The sequence below is a fragment of the Triticum urartu genome, chromosome 6A (assembly GCF_056163025.1).
Source record: "Triticum urartu cultivar PI428250 chromosome 6A, HENAU_Tu73, whole genome shotgun sequence".
NCBI classification, from domain to species: Eukaryota; Viridiplantae; Streptophyta; class Magnoliopsida; order Poales; family Poaceae; genus Triticum; species Triticum urartu.
In genome coordinates, this window is record NC_141878.1 from 411,440,931 (window position 1) to 411,461,793 (window position 20,863).

Here is a 20,863-nt window from a genome sequence, read left to right on the forward strand (position 1 = left end):
CTTGCTTCATGTGCTTAGTGATATGCTCCAAAACCCTCAACTACTTTCCCATATCCACATATGACCTAAACCCTAAGCCAAACTCAGTCCTACCGATTCTTCCTATCCGGCGCCATCGAGTTTCACTTGTCATTAGCCACTGCCAAACCCTAGCAATTTGGTTCTACCGATAAGGATCTCGGTCTCACCGAGATGGGGTTGCAAACTCTCTGTTTCCCTTTCGTAACTTTTCGGTCTTACCGAAAGAGCGAATCGGTCCCACCGAGATTGCAATGTAAACTCAGTGTTTCCCCTTTGTAACTTTTCGGTCTCACCGAGTTCCACTCGGTCTCACCGAAAGAGCAAATCGGTCCCACCGAGTTTGCCTGACCAACTCTCTGGTTAGCTAATTACCAAATTTGGTCTCACCGAGTTTGTGTAATCGGTCTCACCGAGATTACGTTATGCCCAAACCCTAACCATATCGGTCCTACCGAGTTGCATGTCAGTCCCACCGAAAATCACTAACGGTCACTAGGTTTACATTTTCGGTCCGACCGAGCTTATTGATTCGGTCCCACCGAGATTGGAAAACTGTGTAACGGTTGGATTTTGTGTGGAGGCTATATATACCCCTCCACCTCCTCCTCATTCGATGAGAGAGCCATCAGAACACACACACCATTCCAACTCATATGTTCTGAGAAAGAACCACCTACTCATGTGTTGAGACCAAGACATTCCATTCCTACCATATGAATCTTGATCTCTAGCCTTCCCAAGTTGCTTTCCACTCAAACCCTCTTTCCACCAAATCCAAATCCTATGAGAGAGAGTTGAATGTTGGAGAGACTATCATTTGAAGCACAAGAGCAAGGAGTTCATTACCTACACACCATTTGTTACTTCATGGAGAGTGGTGTCTCCTAGATTGGCTAGGTGTCACTTGGGAGCCTCCGACAAGATTGTGGAGTTGTACCAAGGAGTTTGTAAGGGCAAGGAGATTGCCTACTTCGTGAAGATCTACCGCTAGTGAGGCAAGTCCTGTGTGGGCGTTGGCCATGGTGGGATAGACAAGGTTGCTTCTTCGTGGACCCTTTGTGGGTGGTTGCTTCTTCGTGGACCCTTCGTGGGTGGAGCCCTGTGTGGACTCGCGCAACCGTTGCCCTTGGGTGGAGCCCTGTGTGGACTCGCGCAACCGTTACCCTTCGTGGGTTGAAGTCTCCATCAACGTGGATGTAGGATAGCACCACCTATCCGAACCACGGGAAAAACATCCGTGTCTCCAATAGCGTTTGAATTCTCCAAACCCTTCCCTTTACATTCTTGCAAGTTGCATGCTTTACTTTCCGCTGCCAATATACTCTTTGCATGCTTGCTTGAATCATGTGATGATTGCTTGACTTGTCCTAAATTAGCTAAAATCTGCCAAGAACTAAAGTTGGGAAAAGGTTAAGTTTTATTTGGTCAAGTAGTCTAATCACCTCCCCTCTAGACATACTTTCGATCCTACAAGTGGTATCAGAGCTTTGGTCTCCATTTGCTTGATCTCCATAGCTTTTGGTGGTCATAGCCTTGGTTTCACAACCTAGGAGAGTATGGCGTCTAGCGAGAGAAATTATCACCGTAGAGGTCCTTACTTTGATGGTACTAATTTTGCTAGTTGGAAGCATAAAATGAAAATGCATATTCTTGGACATAACCCTGCCGTTTGGGCTATTGTGTGTGTTGGTTTGCAAGGTGACTTCTTTGATGGGAGAGAACCAAACCGTGAAGCTACCGCGGATGAGTTGAAGATGTTGCAATACAATGCTCAAGCTTGTGACATTCTCTTCAACGGATTGTGCCCCGAAGAATTCAACAAAATCAGCCGCCTTGAGAATGCGAAGGAAATTTGGGACACTTTGATTGATATGCACGAAGGTACCGACTCCGTCAAGGAATCCAAGTTGGATGTGCTTCAAAGCCAACTTGACAAGTTCAAGATGAAGGATGGTGAAGGTGTCGCTGAAATGTACTCTAGGCTTGCTCTCATCACAAATGAGATTGCCGGCTTAGGAAGTGAAGAGATGACCGATAGATTCATCGTCAAGAAGATTCTAAGATCCTTGGATGGAAAATATGATACCGTGTGCACATTGATCCAAATGATGCCCAATTACAAAGATCTCAAGCCAACGGAGGTGATTGGAAGAATTGTTGCTCATGAGATGTCACTTAAGGATAAAGAGGAACTTCACAACAAATCAAGTGGTGCCTATAAAGCCTCATGTGAAGCCCCTACATCATCAAGTGAGAAACAAGACTTCAATGAAGAATTGAGCTTAATGGTGAAGAACTTCAACAAGTTCTACAAGAGTAGAAGCAAAGATAGAAGCTTCAAGTCAAGGTCCTACAATGACAAAAGATCTTCTAGTCGAGAGCGAAACTGCTACAATTGTGGAAGACCCGGACACTATTCCAATGAGTGTACGGTTCCATACACGAGAAGAGAAGATTCTCCAAAAGGAAGAAGCAAAGGATCACCACCAAGAGAGAGAAGAAGTAGAGATGATCGTTATGAACGAAGATACTCACGGAGAAGCAAGGATTCGGAAAGGAAGGAAAAATCATCAAGGAGCTACACAAGAAGAAGACATCAAGCTCATGTTGGTGAATGGGTATCCGGCTCCGACTCCGACAGCCACTCCGAGAGAAGTTATCACTCCGACTCCGAAGATACTCAAGATGAAGGTGTTGCCGGTCTAGCACTTGTGTCAACCAACTCCTATGACATATTTGACTCACCAAATGAAGGAATTGGAAGATGCTTCATGGCCAAAGGTCCTAAGGTAACACACCCCGAGTATGTTGATTTCAATAGTGATGAAGATGACTTGTTAGGTGATGATTTGCTTGGTGACAACTCTAGTGATGAATACTATGATGAAAGACCAATTAATCATGCTAATCAAGATAAAACGAATGACAATGATAAGGAGAAGATTGAGGCTCTAACTAAAGAACTAAAAACTCTTAAGTTAGCTCATGACACTATCTTCGAAGATCATCAAGAACTTTTAAGAGCTCATGAGAAATTACGCTTTGAAAAGCTCAATCTTGAGCAAGAGCATGAGTTCTTAAAGGCAATCAATGATGATCTCTGCAAGAAAAGTTCTTCTTACATTGCCAAGCGTTTACTCTTATCCACTTACATGCCTCAAGTCAAGTCTAGTAACAAGAAAGATTCTTCCTCTAGCAGTAACAATGATCATGTTAAATCCAATATTGTTGCTTCTAGTAGCTCTCTTGATTCCACTAATGATTCTCTTAGCCAAGTTACACTTGAGCAAGAAAATAGTTTATTGAAGGGAATTATAGAGAAAGGAGTGTACAAAAGCCTTGCCGGGAGTAGGCAATTCGAGGAAATTGTGCGCAAGCAAGGAATGCACCAGAAGAATCAAGGTGTTGGTTTTGAACGAAAGTTCAATGCCAATGGAGTTGAGTGGGAAGAAGATCAATACCCCAAGACAAAGTTTATCCCTCAACAAGAGAAGTATGCTTCTTTCAAGGGGACACAAGCTCAAGATGATCTTCCACCACAAGACTACGAGCAAAAAGGCAAGGACAAGCTTCAAGAGGAAATTGATGCATTTGAAGAAGCTCCAAAGACCTTAGTCAAGTGGATTCCCAAGACTACTTCAAGCTCCACTTCATCAAGTACGACTACAACTCCAAGGATTCCCATCAAGATGATGTGGATCCAAAAGAAGAAGAACTAGAGAGTTCTTGAGGGTGACTCCGCCAACATACTTCACTCTTATCATTTTGGCAAGAACAAGTGTAATCAACTTCCACATCGTGCACTAGTTCAAGGAGTCACAAACCCTCTTGTTGGTAAGACAAGGGACAAGGTAACCTAAAAGTTTTCATGGACATCATCTTTTGTGTGCATCACTCTATGTCTATGGATATCCTTGTTTGTCCCTTGTGGGACTAACCCATGTAGGTATTGAAAGTGCAATTCACTCAAATGGATAGCTCCAAGAGATCTACATCAACATTGAGCATCCACATCTTCAATATCTACATGAAGTCATCATCGACAAAACCCAAGGTTAGTTCATCCCTCTTAGGGGGGATATCACATCTAGGGGGAGCTTTACTCTAAGACTTGAGCTAAAGCAACTCTAAAGATGTGAACACAACAATGCTTTATGTAAAAGTGGTAACCCCACTTGAGCTTAAACGATGAGTATGACCTATGATCAAGTGTTCTCACTTGACTCCTAAGTCAATATACTCATATATAGATGACCTAGTCATCGCAAATTTCTTGATAGATGCTAGAATTGGTTGTGCATGCCTTGTCACATATTTCATTTGCCATCTTATTGTGTGAGCATGCTGATTGCATATTTTACTCATTCGAGGACATCCACTTGTTGTTTTGATTGTTCGGCTTTATTTCTTTTTGCCAAGTGGATGGAAAAGAATGCCTAAGAACCTCCTCTAGCTATCTATGTTTTTCTCGTCTCAAACTCTATTCATGCTACATCACAAAATTTGATCAAGTCAGATTCGAACCACTCTGTGTGAGGAGCGCTCGGAGTCCCCGATTCGTCATAGACTTAAACTTCCAAAACCTCTTTATGATTCTCGGTCTGACCGATACTTCACTTTCGGTCCTACCGAGATCATTAAGTTGATCTAGGTTTTCGATCTCGGTGCAACCGATTTGAACCTTTCGGTCGCACCGAGTTTCAGTAACTGCACGCAGTTATGAATCTCGGTGCCACCGAGTCGTTCCACTCGGTCACACCGACAGGGTCGGGCTATATATAGTCACGGGAAAAATTTGGAAATTTCTCCGAACCCCTTCGCCCGCGCGATAGCCTGCTCTGCCCTCGTGGTCTCCGGATCGTCTTTTATCCGTCAGCAGCCTCCAGCCGCTGGTCTCCTTCGCCGTCAACGGGAATTCTGCCCCACCGTTGCCGCCGTAGCAAGTCCCCGCCGAACTAGGGTATGGACTTGATCTTTGTGCTACTCCTCAATCTGATTCCTAGCACATTGTGATCATATTGATTCTAGCCACGTTTGATAAACTTCTATCCAGTCAAAACGCTCGTAGATTAGGTTTGATTCGAAAATTCTAGGTTTAGGTTTCCGCCGAAACTATCTCGGACCCACCGAGTTGAAAAACTCGGTCCCACCGATTTGGCTTATGCCATTGCACAAGTGAGACTCGGTCTGACCGAGAATTACTTATCGGTGTGACCGATTTTTGAACTTAGTGAAACCCTAGCAGTCTTGGTGCCACCGAACTGTGACTCGGTCCTACCGAGTTCACTAGTTTAGGTTCCAAAACTGCTTTGGTATCACCGAGTTTGAAAATCGGTAGATCCGAGATGATTTCAGTAGGAAACTAAAACTAAGTTTTTGGATCATTCTTTTGCAAAAATCTCTGCATTTTGTGATGCTCATCTTTTCTATCTCATCTATAATCTATTCACAGGGTCAGCAGTCAGTTTGCAGCATGTCTGATCAAAGTGATAGCCAAAATATGTCAGAGCAGCAAGTGGTGATGAGTGAGGGCACTAGTCCCTCCAGTTCATCTGATGAAGGCAGCAGGAGCACTCCTAGCAACTTGCCAAAGGCTGCCACGAGACAAAGGAAGAAGAGGACTTCAGATTCCGAAGATGAGGACTATGTGGCAGAGGAAGAGGCCACTTCCAAGAGAGTTGAGCCAGCTCAAGGCACTAAGCCAGGTCTGAAAATCAAAAGGCCAGCAGGCAGGCAGCCCATGTCCAAAGCAAGAGCCTCAACTGAGAAACCCACTCCTCAAGAGCCAGTTGCTGCAGAAGGCAAGAAAAGAAAGGAAAGGGTGAAGAAGACTGTGGCTAGAGTGCTTGGCAAAGCTTCCATCATGGAAGAGGAAGAGGAAGAAGAGGTAGCTGCACCAGCACCCAAGGCACCCAAGCTAATGGGAGATGCCATAAAATCAGGGGGAGCTGCTTCCAAGGCCAAGCCAGCTCCAAAGCCAAAGCCAAAGAGGAACACAAGAAGCATTCCTGCAGCTGAAAAGAACAAGGCCCCAGTGCCTGAGACTGTTGCTGAAGAAGAGGAAGAAAATGTCCTAAGGAAGCTAAAGCCCAAGATCCCAGACCACAATGATGCTCATCCTGTGGCTGAGGACATGAAGCTCAGGAGAGATTCAGGGCTAAGGAAATGGAGAGAAGCAGACCTGTATGCTTCAAGGAGAAGGACTGCCGTGGACTACAGGTTTCACACCAAGGAGCAGCAGGATTTCTATGAGACTGTTTTGCTAGATAAGAAGCCAATTGTCTGTGACATGAGATGGGTTGATTGGACCTACATCAAGGAGAAGGAGGAACACTACCCAGGAGTATATGACAGCTTTAATGCTTGTGGAGTAGCTGACTTTGTTGGGCAGAAGCTCACAAAGTGGAACGAGGAACTCATCATGCAGTTCTACTCCACGGCTCACTTTTATCCAGATGGGAGGATCACATGGATGTTTGAGGGTACAAGGTACCAATCTATAGTGGCTGAGTGGGCACAGATCATTAATGCCCCAGAGGAGCAAGATGATGACTTGGATATCTATGCCAAGAAGAAGATGGACCATAACTCCATGTCCAATATGTACAAGGAAATTCCCAATGAAGCACTTGATACCTTCAAATTTGGGTCTATGCATTACCTTCTGTCAGGACTGCCTACAATCAATTGGATACTAAGGCACACCTTACTGCCCAAGTCTGGAGATCACAAGATGATCAGAGGCCATGCTATCAACTTGCTACATGTGTTTGATTTGCCTCAGAAGTTCAAGGTGATGAGCCTCATAGTGGAAACAATCAAGAGGACTGCAGCAGATCAGAAGAGGAGTTGCGGATATGCCCCTCAAATTCAGGAGCTCATCAACTCCAAGATGGGCACGGGCATATATTTATTGGACAAGGAACATTTGCCCATCCGTCCAGATTTTGAGAACAATGAAGTTGTGATGACTGAGAACGAGCCATTGTCTGCACAAGCATATGCAAAGAAGGAGAAGGCGAGGAAGGAGAAAGCTGCCAAGATGCCTACTCAAGAGGAGGCATCTGAATAATTCTTGAAGACCAAACAAGAGCAGCTCGGTTACTTGATTGCATCCACACTGAGGGTTGAGCAAAGTCTGGCCACCCTCACTAAGAATCAACAGAGCCTAGAGAGAATCATGGAACAGAAGTTCTATGACTTGGATGTCAAAGTAACGGAAGTTCAGTCTGCAGTGGAGCAGCTCCAAGAGAACATGCAGGGGAGGAGAGGCAGGACTACTACTCATGCCTTTGCCAGAGTGCCAAGAGGTCCGAGGTCATCTGCCATGCCAGTTGCTGACACAAGAGCCACCACTTCAGCACCAGCTACAGCCTCAGCTCCAGCATCTACTTCAGCTCCAACTCCAGCGACTACTTCAGCATCTACCGAAGCCTTCGTCCTTGGAGTGATCCGGACTCCACCACCACCTGAAGATCAAGCCTGAGCGTCGATCTAGTGCTATGCATTTTCTAGGAACTTTTTGGTAACTTGTTGCCAAAGGGGGAGAAGATGTATAGATCATAGGCTTCGAGAGAGAGAGTGTGTTGCTTTTCTCTGTTGCTTTATTTGGTGGTTTTTCGAACTTGTTTGCTTTTGAGTGCTTGAGATACTACGTCATTATGTGTTTGATCATAAGCTACACTTAATGCTTGCTTAATGCTATTATCTTATCTATCTTATGTGATCATTCATTATTCTTGGTGACGAGTGCATGTATTTCATTCTTATCATTTTAAGCGCTCCACCAAGATGTATGTGACATGGAAGAGTAACCCATGACTCTAACTCTTTGTGCATTTGCAGTCCAAAGCAAATTTTAAATATGCACAAATTTAGGGGGAGCTCTTACTTATCACATACTTCTCAAAGCGACGATATATTTCATGATTATTATCTTTTGTCGAAGCTTTGATCTATATGTTGTCATCAATTACCAAAAAGGGGGAGATTGAAAGTGCAACTATCCCTAGGTGGTTTTGGTAATTTATAACAACATATAGCTCATTGAGCTAATACTATTCCAAGATGATTATTTCAGGAAAGCTCAATGATTGGCATGGCATGGATGTGAAAGTGGAACCCTCAAAATGCTAAGGACAAAGGATTGGCTCAAGCTCAAAAGCTCAAGACTCTTCATTTTATATTTTAGTAATCCAAGATCACATTGAGTCTTTAGGAAAAGCCAATACTATTAAGGAGGGATGAGGTGTTGCTTAATGAGCCTCTTGCTTCATGTGCTTAGTGATATGCTCCAAAACCCTCAACTACTTTCCCATATCCACATATGACCTAAACCCTAAGCCAAACTCGGTCCTACCGATTCTTCCTATCCGGCGCCACCGAGTTTCACTTGTCATTAGCCACTGCCAAACCCTAGCAATTCGGTTCTACCGATAAGGATCTCGGTCTCACCGAGATGGGGTTGCAAACTCTCTGTTTCCCTTTCGTAACTTTTCGGTCTTACCGAAAGAGCGAATCGGTCCCACCGAGATTGCAATGTAAACTCAGTGTTTCCCCTTTGTAAATTTTCGGTCTCACCGAGTTCCACTCAGTCTCACCGAAAGAGCAAATCGGTCCCACCGAGTTTGCCTGACCAACTCTCTGGTAGCTAATTACCAAATTCGGTCTCACCGAGTTTGTGTAATCGGTCTCACCGAGATTACGTTATGCCCAAACCCTAACCATATCGGTCCTACCGAGTTGCATGTCAGTCCCACCGAAAATCACTAACGGTCACTAGGTTTACATTTTCGGTCCGACCGAGCTTATTGATTCGGTCCCACCGAGATTGGAAAACTGTGTAACGGTTGGATTTTGTGTGGAGGCTATATATACCCCTCCACCTCCTCCTCATTCGATGAGAGAGCCATCAGAACACACACACCATTCCAACTCATATGTTCTGAGAAAGAACCACCTACTCATGTGTTGAGACCAAGACATTCCATTCCTACCATATGAATCTTGATCTCTAGCCTTCCCAAGTTGCTTTCCACTCAAACCCTCTTTCCACCAAATCCAAATCCTATGAGAGAGAGTTGAGTGTTGGGGAGACTATCATTTGAAGCACAAGAGAAAGGAGTTCATTACCTACACACCATTTGTTACTTCTTGGAGAGTGGTGTCTCCTAGATTGGCTAGGTGTCACTTGGGAGCCTCCGACAAGATTGTGGAGTTGAACCAAGGAGTTTGTAAGGGCAAGGAGATCGCCTACCTCGTGAAGATCTACCGCTAGTGAGGCAAGTCATGTGTGGGCGTTGGCCATGGTGGGATAGACAAGGTTGCTTCTTCGTGGACCCTTTGTGGGTGGTTGCTTCTTCGTGGACCCTTCGTGGGTGGAGCCCTGTGTGGACTCGCGCAACCGTTGCCCTTGGGTGGAGCCCTGTGTGGACTCGCGCAACCGTTACCCTTCGTGGGTTGAAGTCTCCATCAACGTGGATGTAGGATAGCACCACCTATCCGAACCATGGGAAAAACATCCGTGTCTCCAATAGCGTTTGAATTCTCCAAACCCTTCCCTTTACATTCTTGCAAGTTGCATGCTTTACTTTCCGCTGCCAATATACTCTTTGCATGCTTGCTTGAATCATGTGATGATTGCTTGACTTGTCCTAAATTAGCTAAAATCTGCCAAGAACTAAAGTTGGGAAAAGGTTAAGTTTTATTTGGTCAAGTAGTCTAATCACCCCCTCTCTAGACATACTTTCGATCCTACAATCATCAATGGCATCAGATTCAACACCCAGAATTTCTTCACCAGACAACTTGCTGCATTTGGGATTGATCTGTTTGGCCTAAGTTTTATGCTCCATGGGTGATGCGCTTGATCAAGCTTCACTCTACTGTTGACTATCAGCCCTCAGCGCGCAACCATCTTGTCTTTCTGCCTGAGGTTGATCTGTTCGTCGAGCCATCTATCTAGAGCCTGCCAAGGAGCCACTATATCTTCACAATGTTGATCATCAAAGCTTCACGCAGCCCATAGAAGGGATTCATGTTCCAAATGCTGCTACCCTTGCTTATCCTCTGGCTGGTAATATACGTGTGCCTCACCGTGCCAACACCAAAGCCACTGACAGCACAATAGCTCAAAGGCCTCGGAAGCGTTCTCGTGTTCTCAATGACCGAGAGCTTCTTGTGACCTTACATCAGAAGCAGGACAAGCATCATGACTGGCTAAAGCGACAGATGCAGAGTATCTTGGTGGACGTCAATCACATCAGAAACTTGGCCACCAAGAACTCATTCGTTGCCCATGAAGCCTGTCGAAGTGTGATAGCATTGCTTAAGAGGGATGATAGACTACTCATATCAATAAGGAATTTCTTCTTTTCTGGGATCCCATTCGGAAAGAACTCCAAAGTTAAGTGTGCTCAGCTTGGAGTAGTTTCAGGATGGGTGACCGATCGGGAAGTTGCTCCCGGGTGCGCACGAGTGAGGACAAAGTGCGCAGAAAAGACTAGTATTGATCTGTGGGGCCAGTCTAGATCCCGCTAGGAGTAACGACCACCGGCGGGTGTGTCCGGGGCGTTACAAGTTGGTATCAGAGCTGACCCTCGCGATTACACGGATGTTTGCGGACAGGTGCGCGGTCATGTTGTTCATGACGTTTGTGACCTGTCGTGGCACACGGCATGGCACATGTACCGGACTGGATGCACAGACGTATGTGCCTAGAAGGAATGTTCCTATGGCCCGACGAGGACGTCGGTTCCTCTGAGTGGGGGTGTATGTGATAGCCTGGCTTAAGAGGGATGATAGACTACTCATATCAATAAGGAATTTCTTCTTTTCTAGGATCCCATTCGGAAAGAACTCCAAAGTTAAGTGTGCTCAGCTTGGAGTAGTTTCAGGATGGGTGACCGATCGGGAAGTTGCTCCCGGGTGCGCACGAGTGAGGACAAAGTGCGCAGAAAAGACTAGTATTGATCTGTGGGGCCAGTCTAGATCCCGCCAGGAGTAACGACCACCGGCGGGTGTGTCCGGGGCGTTACACGAAGGTCTTGGAAGAGTCTCACACTCCTATGCCTTGAAGAAGATCTTCGCGAGATGGCTTCGCAGAAGGTTTCAAATTTGACTCCAAGCCTCCACAGAATGCAAGCTGGCGTCGGTCTCCTTCCATATAAGACTCTGAGTATTCATCTTCGGCTGCAACTGTTGTTGCGAGAGTCGTCGATGAAGAAGACGATGCCACTTCACCAACCATGGCTTCACTGCATCTCGACACTGCACCAGGCCCTTCTGCACCATCGAACTCCAATGTCGACCCTGCACCTTCATCTACTCCTGATGGGAACAAGTAGATACTCTATGTCTTCAAACCTTTTTGGCCATTACTCACAAAAGGGGGAGAAGCATATGAGTTGATAGTCTTCAAACGAGTCCTTATGGGTGGTTGCACTATTTTTGCCAAGTGTTTACAACTCTCGTCCCTTGATACATTTGGTTCTTTGGGTTGTAACACTTAAACTCGATGGTCGTCTCCTACTTTTTCTGCTACTATGTGATGCGATGATAAATTCCGCATGAAGTCATTCCGCAGACGCCCATTTTTCATTATGCATGTCATTATCTTCGTTATACCTTTATATGCATGATAAATTGCCTTCATAAGTTGAAAAGGATCTCCACAAAGTAAAACCTGCTATGTGCTTTGCATTCAAAAGCAAACTACTTATATGCACATCTTCAGGGGGAGCCTCTTTCTACTTATGAAGACAATGCCATAATTCTCTACTTTCATATACTTTTATCCCCGTTGAAAACTTCAACCAGTTTATCATCAATCACCAAAAAGGGGGGAGATTGTAAGTGCATCTAGTGCCACCCCTAGTTGGTTTTGGAGTATTGACGACAAACCTGGTTGAGGGACTAATGTGTTTGTGAGAATTGCAGGATAACACAGGTAGGAGTCCTTCATTGATTCGGTTTACCTGCCAGAAATGACCCCTAAAAATGTGTGAAGACATTGAAGACAATGGTGGTCTGTGAAGAGATTCACATTGAAGACTATGATATGAGAAGACATCGTATGAAGACTATGGAATATGAAGACATAGTTGTTTCGTAGTTTCCTTTTCTTCTTTGTTGAGTCATAGGAACCACCGTACTGTTAAGTGGGGTCCAAGTGAACAAAGTCAGAGTGACTGAAGTGATGCTCAACCAAATCCTATGTCTTCGAGTGAAGACAATGAGAGCAAATCTTATCCAAAGCTAGATGAGTCAGCTTTACTTGTAGCCCAAGTCAAGTTGCCGCGTGCGTTTGAAATCTGACCGTTGGACACGTGTCAGTTCCTTAGTGACCCAGGGTCATTTCGAACAAATCAGGTCGGGTTGCCTCCTGGCTATAAATATCCCACCCCCTACACCATAAATTAGTGGCTGCTCAGAGTTAGTGCACGACTTTTGTCGTTTGAGAGCAACCCACCTCCGAAGCATTTGAGAGAGATCCTTGCAAGGACAAATCCCAAAACACCCAAAGCCAAAGAGTGTTAGGCATCACTGAAGTCTTTCTGTCTGCGTGACCTGAAGACTTGTTACACTTGAGGACTGTGAATCCTCTAGCCGGTTAGGCGTCGCGTTCTGAGCGTCCAAGAGTCATTGTGGATCACTGGTGAACAAAGTCTGTGAAGGTTTGGAAGTCTACCTTGAAGACTTATCAGAGTGATTGGGCGAGGACTGCGTGTCCTTAGCTCAAGGGGAATAAGGTGAAGACGCGATCTTCTGAGTTGAATCCCAGCCTCCCTAACCAGACGTACAGTTGTCACAGCAACTGAAACTGGTCTATCAAATCCTTGTCTTCATCAAGCTACTGGTTCTATCCTTCACTTTTCTTTACTTTACAGGCTGTCTTCATGAAGTCATTGCATGCCTGTATGATCTGATTGACTTCACTAAGTGAAGACTCTTTACTGTCTGGCTTCATACCATCTTCCATCCTGATCCATACTACCTAGCTGCTGATAGTCTTCGTGTTTTCACTTCATTGCTTACTTGACTATGGCTTGTCTAGTGTAGTCTTCTTTCCGCTGCATATCAATAGGTTCATTTCTATCGTTTGTCTTCAAAGTCCCCCGTGTTTTGAAGACTTTCATAAAAATCGCCTACTCACCCCTTCTCTAGTCAGTAACTAGCACTTTCACCAAGTCCGGCTACGCTCTAACATCTTGATTTGGTAGTATTTAGATAGTGACATAGCTCTGATTTAGAGAGTGGGGGTGGCAAATAAGTCAAACAATGCCCTTGTTTTTTGGGCAATCTGGACCACTAGAAATGACTTCATTTTGAAGCACATTCCTCCAAACCAATATACTCCACACATCCCTCCGGAGTACTTGTCAATTTTTTTTAAGGAGGAGCTCAAATATATCATGTGTAGGGTCAAGAGAAAGGTGTACAACAACTTTAAAGTCTGGAAGAGCTTTTATATGATTTCTCTATACTCCCTTCGGTCCTTTTTACTCCGCATATTAGATTTGTGCCAGGTCAAACTTTGTAAAAAGTATCAACATCTACCATATTAATTTGGCAGTGCCCTAAGAACTTTAAAGAGTGCCCCAAGATAGAGAACTTCAAAAGTTTGCACCAATAGTCTGTTAGACCAATCTAAAGAGGGCGGTAGGCTACACAAAACATGATATCAACCCTGACAATCTTTAGATGCTTGCCTCTTAAACCGACATGTCATTTTCCTAGTTAGCCATTTCCAAAAAAATGTCGTGCTCAATCGTTTGCACCAATAGTCTCTTTCTTCCAAACTATAGAGCACATAAGTATAGATGCATTCAACATTTCATAATTTTTATCATTGCTCCCATCATTCTCAAAAGAATGGTGTAAGCTTAAAAGGGCGCAAGAGACTACCTCACCCTGTCGCCCCTCTTCGTGCTTTGAGATTTCTCGTGCTTTAGTGATTTCTAATATGGCGTATGGTTCCTGAGTGTTTTCCCTCCTTAGTCTACGCCAAATGAACGATGACGTGCACATAGGAAGCGAAAAACGCCTACGTTTCCCTCATTTATCTAAACCCGATGAATGATACGCGCACATATGAAACAAAAAAGCATGTGTTTTCCTCCTTAATCTACACCATATGAAAGTGCAGTGAATTATGTATTTGGAAAGAAACTTCCATGTTTTTCCTCCTTAATTTGAACTAATTATCTTTTAGAGTTGTATGTTAAGAAATTATCATTGAGTGCGGCGAATCTGCACCCGGGCTCAGCTGCACCCCCGCTCACGGGAAAAATCAAAACAAATACAAAAAAATTCAAAAAATTCCAAAAAAAATTTATGTGATAGATAATTAGATGCGTGAGGTTCGCTGAAAAATTCAACTCGTTTGGACATTTGAGCAAGTCTGTGCAAAAAAGACAAAATCGGGGTCTGTAAAAAAGTTTACTGTTCACGAACTGTTTTGACCCGATTTGTCTTTTTTGCCGAGACCTACTCAGATATCCAAATGAATTGAAATTTTGAGCGGATCTCACGTATCAAATTATCTACCACACAAAAAAAATTGGAATTTTTTGAATTTTTCTAGTATTTGTTTTGAATTTTTTGCTGACCGGGAGCAGCTGAGCCCGGGCTCTAGGATGAATTATCGATTATCATTGCCTTTTTGAATGGAATTGTAAAATAAGCAAAAGTTATGGATCAAACAATATTATCGTGGGCATACATCGTGAGGATGATTTGACTATCTTGTGGGGCGTACTATAAGGGAAATTCATAGTCAAATTTAAGCACGGATTAAATTTTAGGAAAAGGAGACCAGTTTGCTTATTTTCATAAAGTAGAAAAGGCACTATGCGTCGATATATCACGACATATCGTCAACAGAATCAGCTGTCCCAATATCTACACATGCTGGAGGGAAATAATAAAAAAATCACCCACGCCTCACCACTAACGACGAGAAGAGAAAGAGATTCCTCCCCTCCGCTGTACTAATACAGGGAAGCTCCCGGTCATGCTTGCCTTTGGAGCCTTGCCCTTTCCCCTAGACTAGACTCCCCAGCCCCAGAGGCCTCAACACCTACCAGACTAACATCTCCTTCCTCCCCCTCCGTCTCCTGAGGTGCTCATGGCCTCGAGCTCAAACCCGGTCAGCATGGACATGGACCCGCCCGTCCTCTCCATCGCCGTCGAGCACGGCCCGCCGGAGTCGCGCCTGGTTCAGCTCGGCGTCAGGTCCTGGCCCAAGTGAGTACCGACCGATCACCGGCGCCAGCTATTTCTTGATTCTTCGTTCCATCATTTCCATGGGGGGGCGGGCGTCTAAGTGGGCTTGTGCAGCGGTTAAATCCTGTTTGCCGTGCTCGTGCAGGTGGGGCTGCCCGACGGGGAAGTTCCCGGTGAAGTTCGACGCGAGGCAGACGTGCTACCTGGTGAAGGGCAAGGTGCGGGCGCACATCAAGGGGTCGTCCGAGTGCGTGGAGTTCGGCGCCGGCGACCTCGTCGTCTTCCCCAAGGGGCTCAGCTGCACCTGGGACGTCGTCGCCGCCGTCGACAAGTACTACAAGTTCGATTCGTCCTGACTTCGCCGGTGACTGTTCGCGGTGACTAATTCGCCTCCTGATTTAGATTGGTGACTGTGTTAGCCTCATTCTCTAGCTAATTTGCTAGACATAATATCCGTCTCTATTGGCTTCGTCGTGTGTAGTAGTAGTAGGGAAAAAAATCGGTGTGAGTGAGGTGAGGTGAGGGGCATCTAGCCCTCCTGTGTAGTAGTAGGTTCCTAGTTATTCAGTTGCCCCCCAAAACCGGTCAATGCAGTGGCCGTTCAAAGTATTCTTATTTATTGCCCAGAGTGCAGTGCAAATCCGTTTTGAATGCCTTCTTTGACCAGCCAGCATCAGTGGACTGCATTGTCTATGGCCACCTTCCTTTTCTTCTTTATGAGCAGGATTACAGGGCCAGGGGTGTGTGTGTGTGGGGCTATCGACCACCCACAGCACTTTAAGAGTGTGATAAAGCATGGCTGAGAGATGAGAATTGGCTTGTATTTTATTTATAAAGCGGGGCGAGAGCGTGTTTGAGAGATGAGAATTGATCGACTTCTAGTTTTTATGATCTTATCTTGCATACAAACACACATTCTCTCGCTCTTGCGAAATCAGCATATCCTACTCAGCTACAATTAATGCTACTTTCTTCATTGTTTCTAACATCCTAGAGCCCCCTGACCTAAAATGTGGGGGGTACCACAATTTAAAAATGTGAAAATTTACACTACAGATAGTAAGATTTGATGTAAACATCATTATAGTCTTAATAAAAAGTCTTAAAATAGCATGAGCTTGTTAACTATCTAGTGTTAAGTATATAAGAAAAAATATTTTACAATTTTGGCAGCGCCACCCTAGATCCGCCTCCAGCTAGAACCCCTGCCCTCAAAACAAACAAAAGAATGACCGTCCGCTGATAGATACAAATTTACCGAAAATGGCTAATGAAAGTTGCTATCTATAGATTGCCATCATAGAGACCGTACAATAAAACTTCTCTACTTTTAAGTAATGTTGACTCATAATACACATAATAGTATTTAATTAGTCATGTGAAATATTACATGGTTTCGTGAAGAAAAATATTTTTATTTATAATTTATATATCTTACTTTTTTGTGGAGGATATATTTTACTTATATGAAAAGCAACAAGGGAAGATATGTGTAAGAGTTCGCGGATATTCAAAATGGCTTGCTGGAGGATATGCTTCCACATGTGAAAAATAGTTCTACAAATGTAAAAAAGTCCATAATTCTGCTCAGATGTATTTGTTCGTGACTCTTTGGATGTATGTAAATTTTTAATGAAAAAAACACAAGAATGTGACATGTGCTAAAACAAATCAAATTAGTGCTTCAAAAGTTGCTTTTTACACCACAGGATTTTCTTTTCATTTTGGCCAAGATAAAAACATATGACATATTTTTGCGGAATCTAACAGGAAGATAGAAGGCACGGGTATGCATGTTGTAAAACAATTCAGTTTTTTATTCTAAATATGTTTTATAATTTTACTTTTCATCAGGAAGCATATATATATGCCCCTAGGAGACAAAATGTCGGCATCGTGCAAACGGTGCCTATTTCCAAACACTATTGCACTATTTACTGGTAGAGGGGGATCTTGTAATACAGTTGTCATTAAAAGCATTTTTGTATTGCTATATTTCTTTGTACATCTTTATTAACATTTTAATCTATAAGTATCAGAGTAATCTAACCTACATACAACCCGAAATCAAGTAAGAAGAAACGAAATGAATAATAATCATGTTACTACATTGTTTGGATCCAAATGTAGCAATTCTATTCTAATCTGGACACCCCTCCCCCCCCCCCCCCCCCCCCCCCCCCACACACACACACACACAAATGTCTTGGGATAGGTTATTTTCATGTCTTTTGCATTTAAATCCCATTATTTTTTTGTTCGATATGATATGGTGTCACTGTCAAAAACTTTCTCATTATAGCTCATAGTGTTGGATATTAAACTTGAAATGGAAGGCTATATACTCACCAACCGAAAACAAAAAGAAAAAAAATGGAAGTTCCATAAGAAACAAAATATGTTTGAAGATTGAAGCTCAAAAGATCATGCGCAGAAGCAGTCAAAACCTATTATTTTGCCATCTCTTCGTATCATGAAAGGTCGACACAACATTTATGCACGACGGGTTGTAGCTGTCGTCACTAGGGATAGTCAACGACTAAGAGATAGCATTGACTTTTTTTCCGAGTAATTGGCAGGAACGCTACCTTTTAATTAGAAGAGGACAATTTTTTTACCAATATATACGCATTTTGACCGGCATAACAAATGACATGCCAAGATGACACTGACAAAAAGAAGTCAATGTCTGACAGAACCGGAGAGGTAAGATCTGAGCCGCCCTTTATTGTCCGAAAATAGTCGCATACCCCTAACATGTTTTTCAACAACGGTTACCACCGGTTGCCTGGATTGACCAGATCGGGCATATTATTATAAAGATAATTATATATAATCTGAGTTGATCTCGAACACAATTATAGAACCATAGGATGCGCTAAAATGTTTGCTAATACACCTATTGTATTCCTTAACTGACCCTTCAAATGAAGATTCTTGTAGTAGAGTTAGTATTTTATCTTCTATTAACAATGTATTAAAAAGTGGGAAGCTGCATCATTTTATGTTGTTTGAAGGCATCCACCACCCAACTCAAAAAAAAGGCACACACAACAAATGCAATTACTCCCTCCGTTTTTATTTACTCCGCATGAGGGAGTCCTGGATTAAGTGGTCCTCGGGCGTCCGAGCTATATGACGTGGGCCGGACTGATGGGCCGTGAAGATACAAGACAAAAGACTTCCTCCCGTGTCCGGATGAGACTCTCCGTTGCGTGGAAGGCAAGCTTGGCATTCGGATATGAAGATTCCTTCCTCTGCAAATCAACTTTGTACAACCCTAGATTCCTCCGGTGTCTATATAAACCGGAGGGTTTAGTCCGTAGAGGGAATCTCAATCATACAGGCTAGACGTCTAGGGTTTAGCAATTACGATCTCATGGTAGATCAACTCTTGTAATCCTCATATTCATTAAGATCAATCAAGCAGGAAGTAGGGTATTACCTCTATCAAGAGGGCCCGAACCTGGGTAAATATCGTGTCCCCCGTCTCCTGTTACCATCAACCTTAGACGCACAATTTGGGACCCCTACCCGAGATCCGCCGGTTTTGACACCGACATTGGTGTTTTCATTGAGAGTTCCGTTGTGTCGTCATCAGAAGGTTCCATGGCTCCATTAGTCATCTACAATAATGCCGCCCTGGGAGGGGTGTTGGAAATATGCCCTAGAGGCAATAATAAAATGGTTATTATTATATTTCTTTGTTCATGATAATTGTCTATTGTTCATGCTATAATTGTGTTATCCGGAAATCGTAATACATGTGTGAATACATAGACCACAACACGTCCCTAGTGAGCCTCTAGTTGACTAGCTCGTTGATCAAAAGATAGTCATGGTTTCCTGACTATGGACATTGGATGCCATTGATAACGGGATCACATCATTAGGAGAATGATGTGATGGACAAGACCCAATCCTAACCATAGCTCAAAGATCGTGTAGTTCGTTTGCTATAGCTTTTCCGAATGTCAAGTATCATTTCCTTAAACCATGAGATTGTGCAACTCCCGGATACCGTAGGAGTGCCTTGGGTGTGCCAAACGTCACAACGTAACTGGGTGACTATAAAGGTACACTACAGGTATCTCCGAAAGTGTATGTTGGGTTGGCACGAACTGAGACTGGGATTTGTCACTCCGTATGACGGAGAGGTATCTCTGGGCCCACTCGGTAATGCATCATCATAATGAGCTCAATGTGACCAAGTGGTTGATCACGGGATCATGCATTACGGTACGAGTAAAGTGACTTGCCGGTAACGAGATTGAACGAGGTATTGGGATACCGACGATCGAGTCTCGGAAAAGTAACGTACTGATTGACAAAGGGAATTGTATACGGATTGATTGAATCCTCGACATCGTGGTTCATCCGATGAGATCATCGTGGAGCATGTGGGAGCCAACATGGGTATCCAGATCCCGCTGTTGGTTATTGACCGGAGAGGCATCTCGGTCATGTCTGCTTGTCTCTCGAACCCGTAGGGTCTACACACTTAAGGTTCGGTGACGCTAGGGTTGTAGAGATATTAGTATGCAGTAACCTGAAAGTTGTTCGGAGTCCCGGATGAGATCCCGGACGTCACGAGGAGTTCCGGAATGGTCCGGAGGTAAATATTTATATATAGGAAGTTCAGTTTCGGCCATCGGGAAGGTTTCGGGGGTCGCCGATATTGTACCGGGACCACTGGAAGGGTCCCGGGGGTCCACCGGGTGGGCCACCTATCCCGGAGGGCCCCATGGGCTGAATTGGGAGTGGAACCAGCCCCTAGTGGGCTGGTGCACCCCCCTTGGGCCTCCCCTGCGCCTAGGGTTAGGGAAACCCTAGGGGTGGGGGCGCCCCCCACTTGGATTGGGGGGGAAGCCACCCCTTGGCCGCCGCCCCCTTGGAGATCCATCTCCTAGGGCCGGCGCCCCCCCAAGGCCCCTATATGAAGAGGGGGGAGGGAGGACAGCCACACCCCTTGCTCTTGGCGCCTCCCTCTCCCTCCGTAACACCTCTCCTTCCCGCTTGCGCTTGGCGAAACCCTGCCGGGATCCTGCTGCATCCACCACCACGCCGTCGTGCTGCTGGATCTTCATCAACCTCTCCTTCCCCCTTGCTGGATCAAGTTGGAGGAGACGTCTTCCCAACCGTACGTGTGTTGAACGCGGAGGTGCCGTCCGTTCGGCACTAGGTCATCGGTGATTTGGATCACGTCGAGTACGACTCCATCAACCCCGTTCTCTTGAACACTTCCGCGCGCGATCTACAAGGGTATGTAGATGCACTCCTCTCTCCCTCGTTGCTAGATGAATCCATAGATTGATCTTTGTGATGCGTAGAAAATTTTAAAATTCTGCTACGTTCCCCAACAGTGGCATCATGAGCTAGGTCTATGCGTAGTTTCTATGCACGAGTAGAACACAAAGCAGTTGTGGGCGTCGATATTGTCAATTATCTTGCCGTTACTAGTCTTATCTTGATTCGGCGGCATTGTGGGATGAAGCGGCCCGGACCGACCTTACACGTACGCTTACGTGAGACTGGTTCCACCGACTGACATGCACTAGTTGCATAAGGTGGCTGGCCGGTGACTGTCTCTCCCACTTTAGTCAGGTCGGATTCGATG

General features: G+C 44.6%; 1 protein-coding gene across 1 annotated transcript; it reads left to right on the plus strand.

The window, feature by feature from the left end:
• Positions 1-15,006: 15,006 nt before the first annotated feature.
• LOC125517611 (uncharacterized) lies at positions 15,007-15,906 on the plus strand. The gene is made up of 2 exons (XM_048682821.2): positions 15,007-15,267; positions 15,392-15,906. The coding sequence occupies exons 1-2, from the start codon at positions 15,149-15,151 to the stop codon at positions 15,600-15,602; spliced, it is 330 nt and encodes a 109-aa protein (XP_048538778.1). The 5' UTR covers positions 15,007-15,148; the 3' UTR covers positions 15,603-15,906.
• The last annotated feature ends 4,957 nt before the right edge of the window (positions 15,907-20,863 follow it).

Coding starts and splice junctions, on each gene's coding strand:
- LOC125517611 (XM_048682821.2), top strand. CDS start 15,149: ATGGCCTCGAGCTCAAACCCGGTCAGCATGGACATGGACCCGCCCGTC. Junction 15,268..15,391: donor GGCGTCAGGTCCTGGCCCAA/GTGAGTACCGAC, acceptor GTGCTCGTGCAG/GTGGGGCTGCCCGACGGGGA.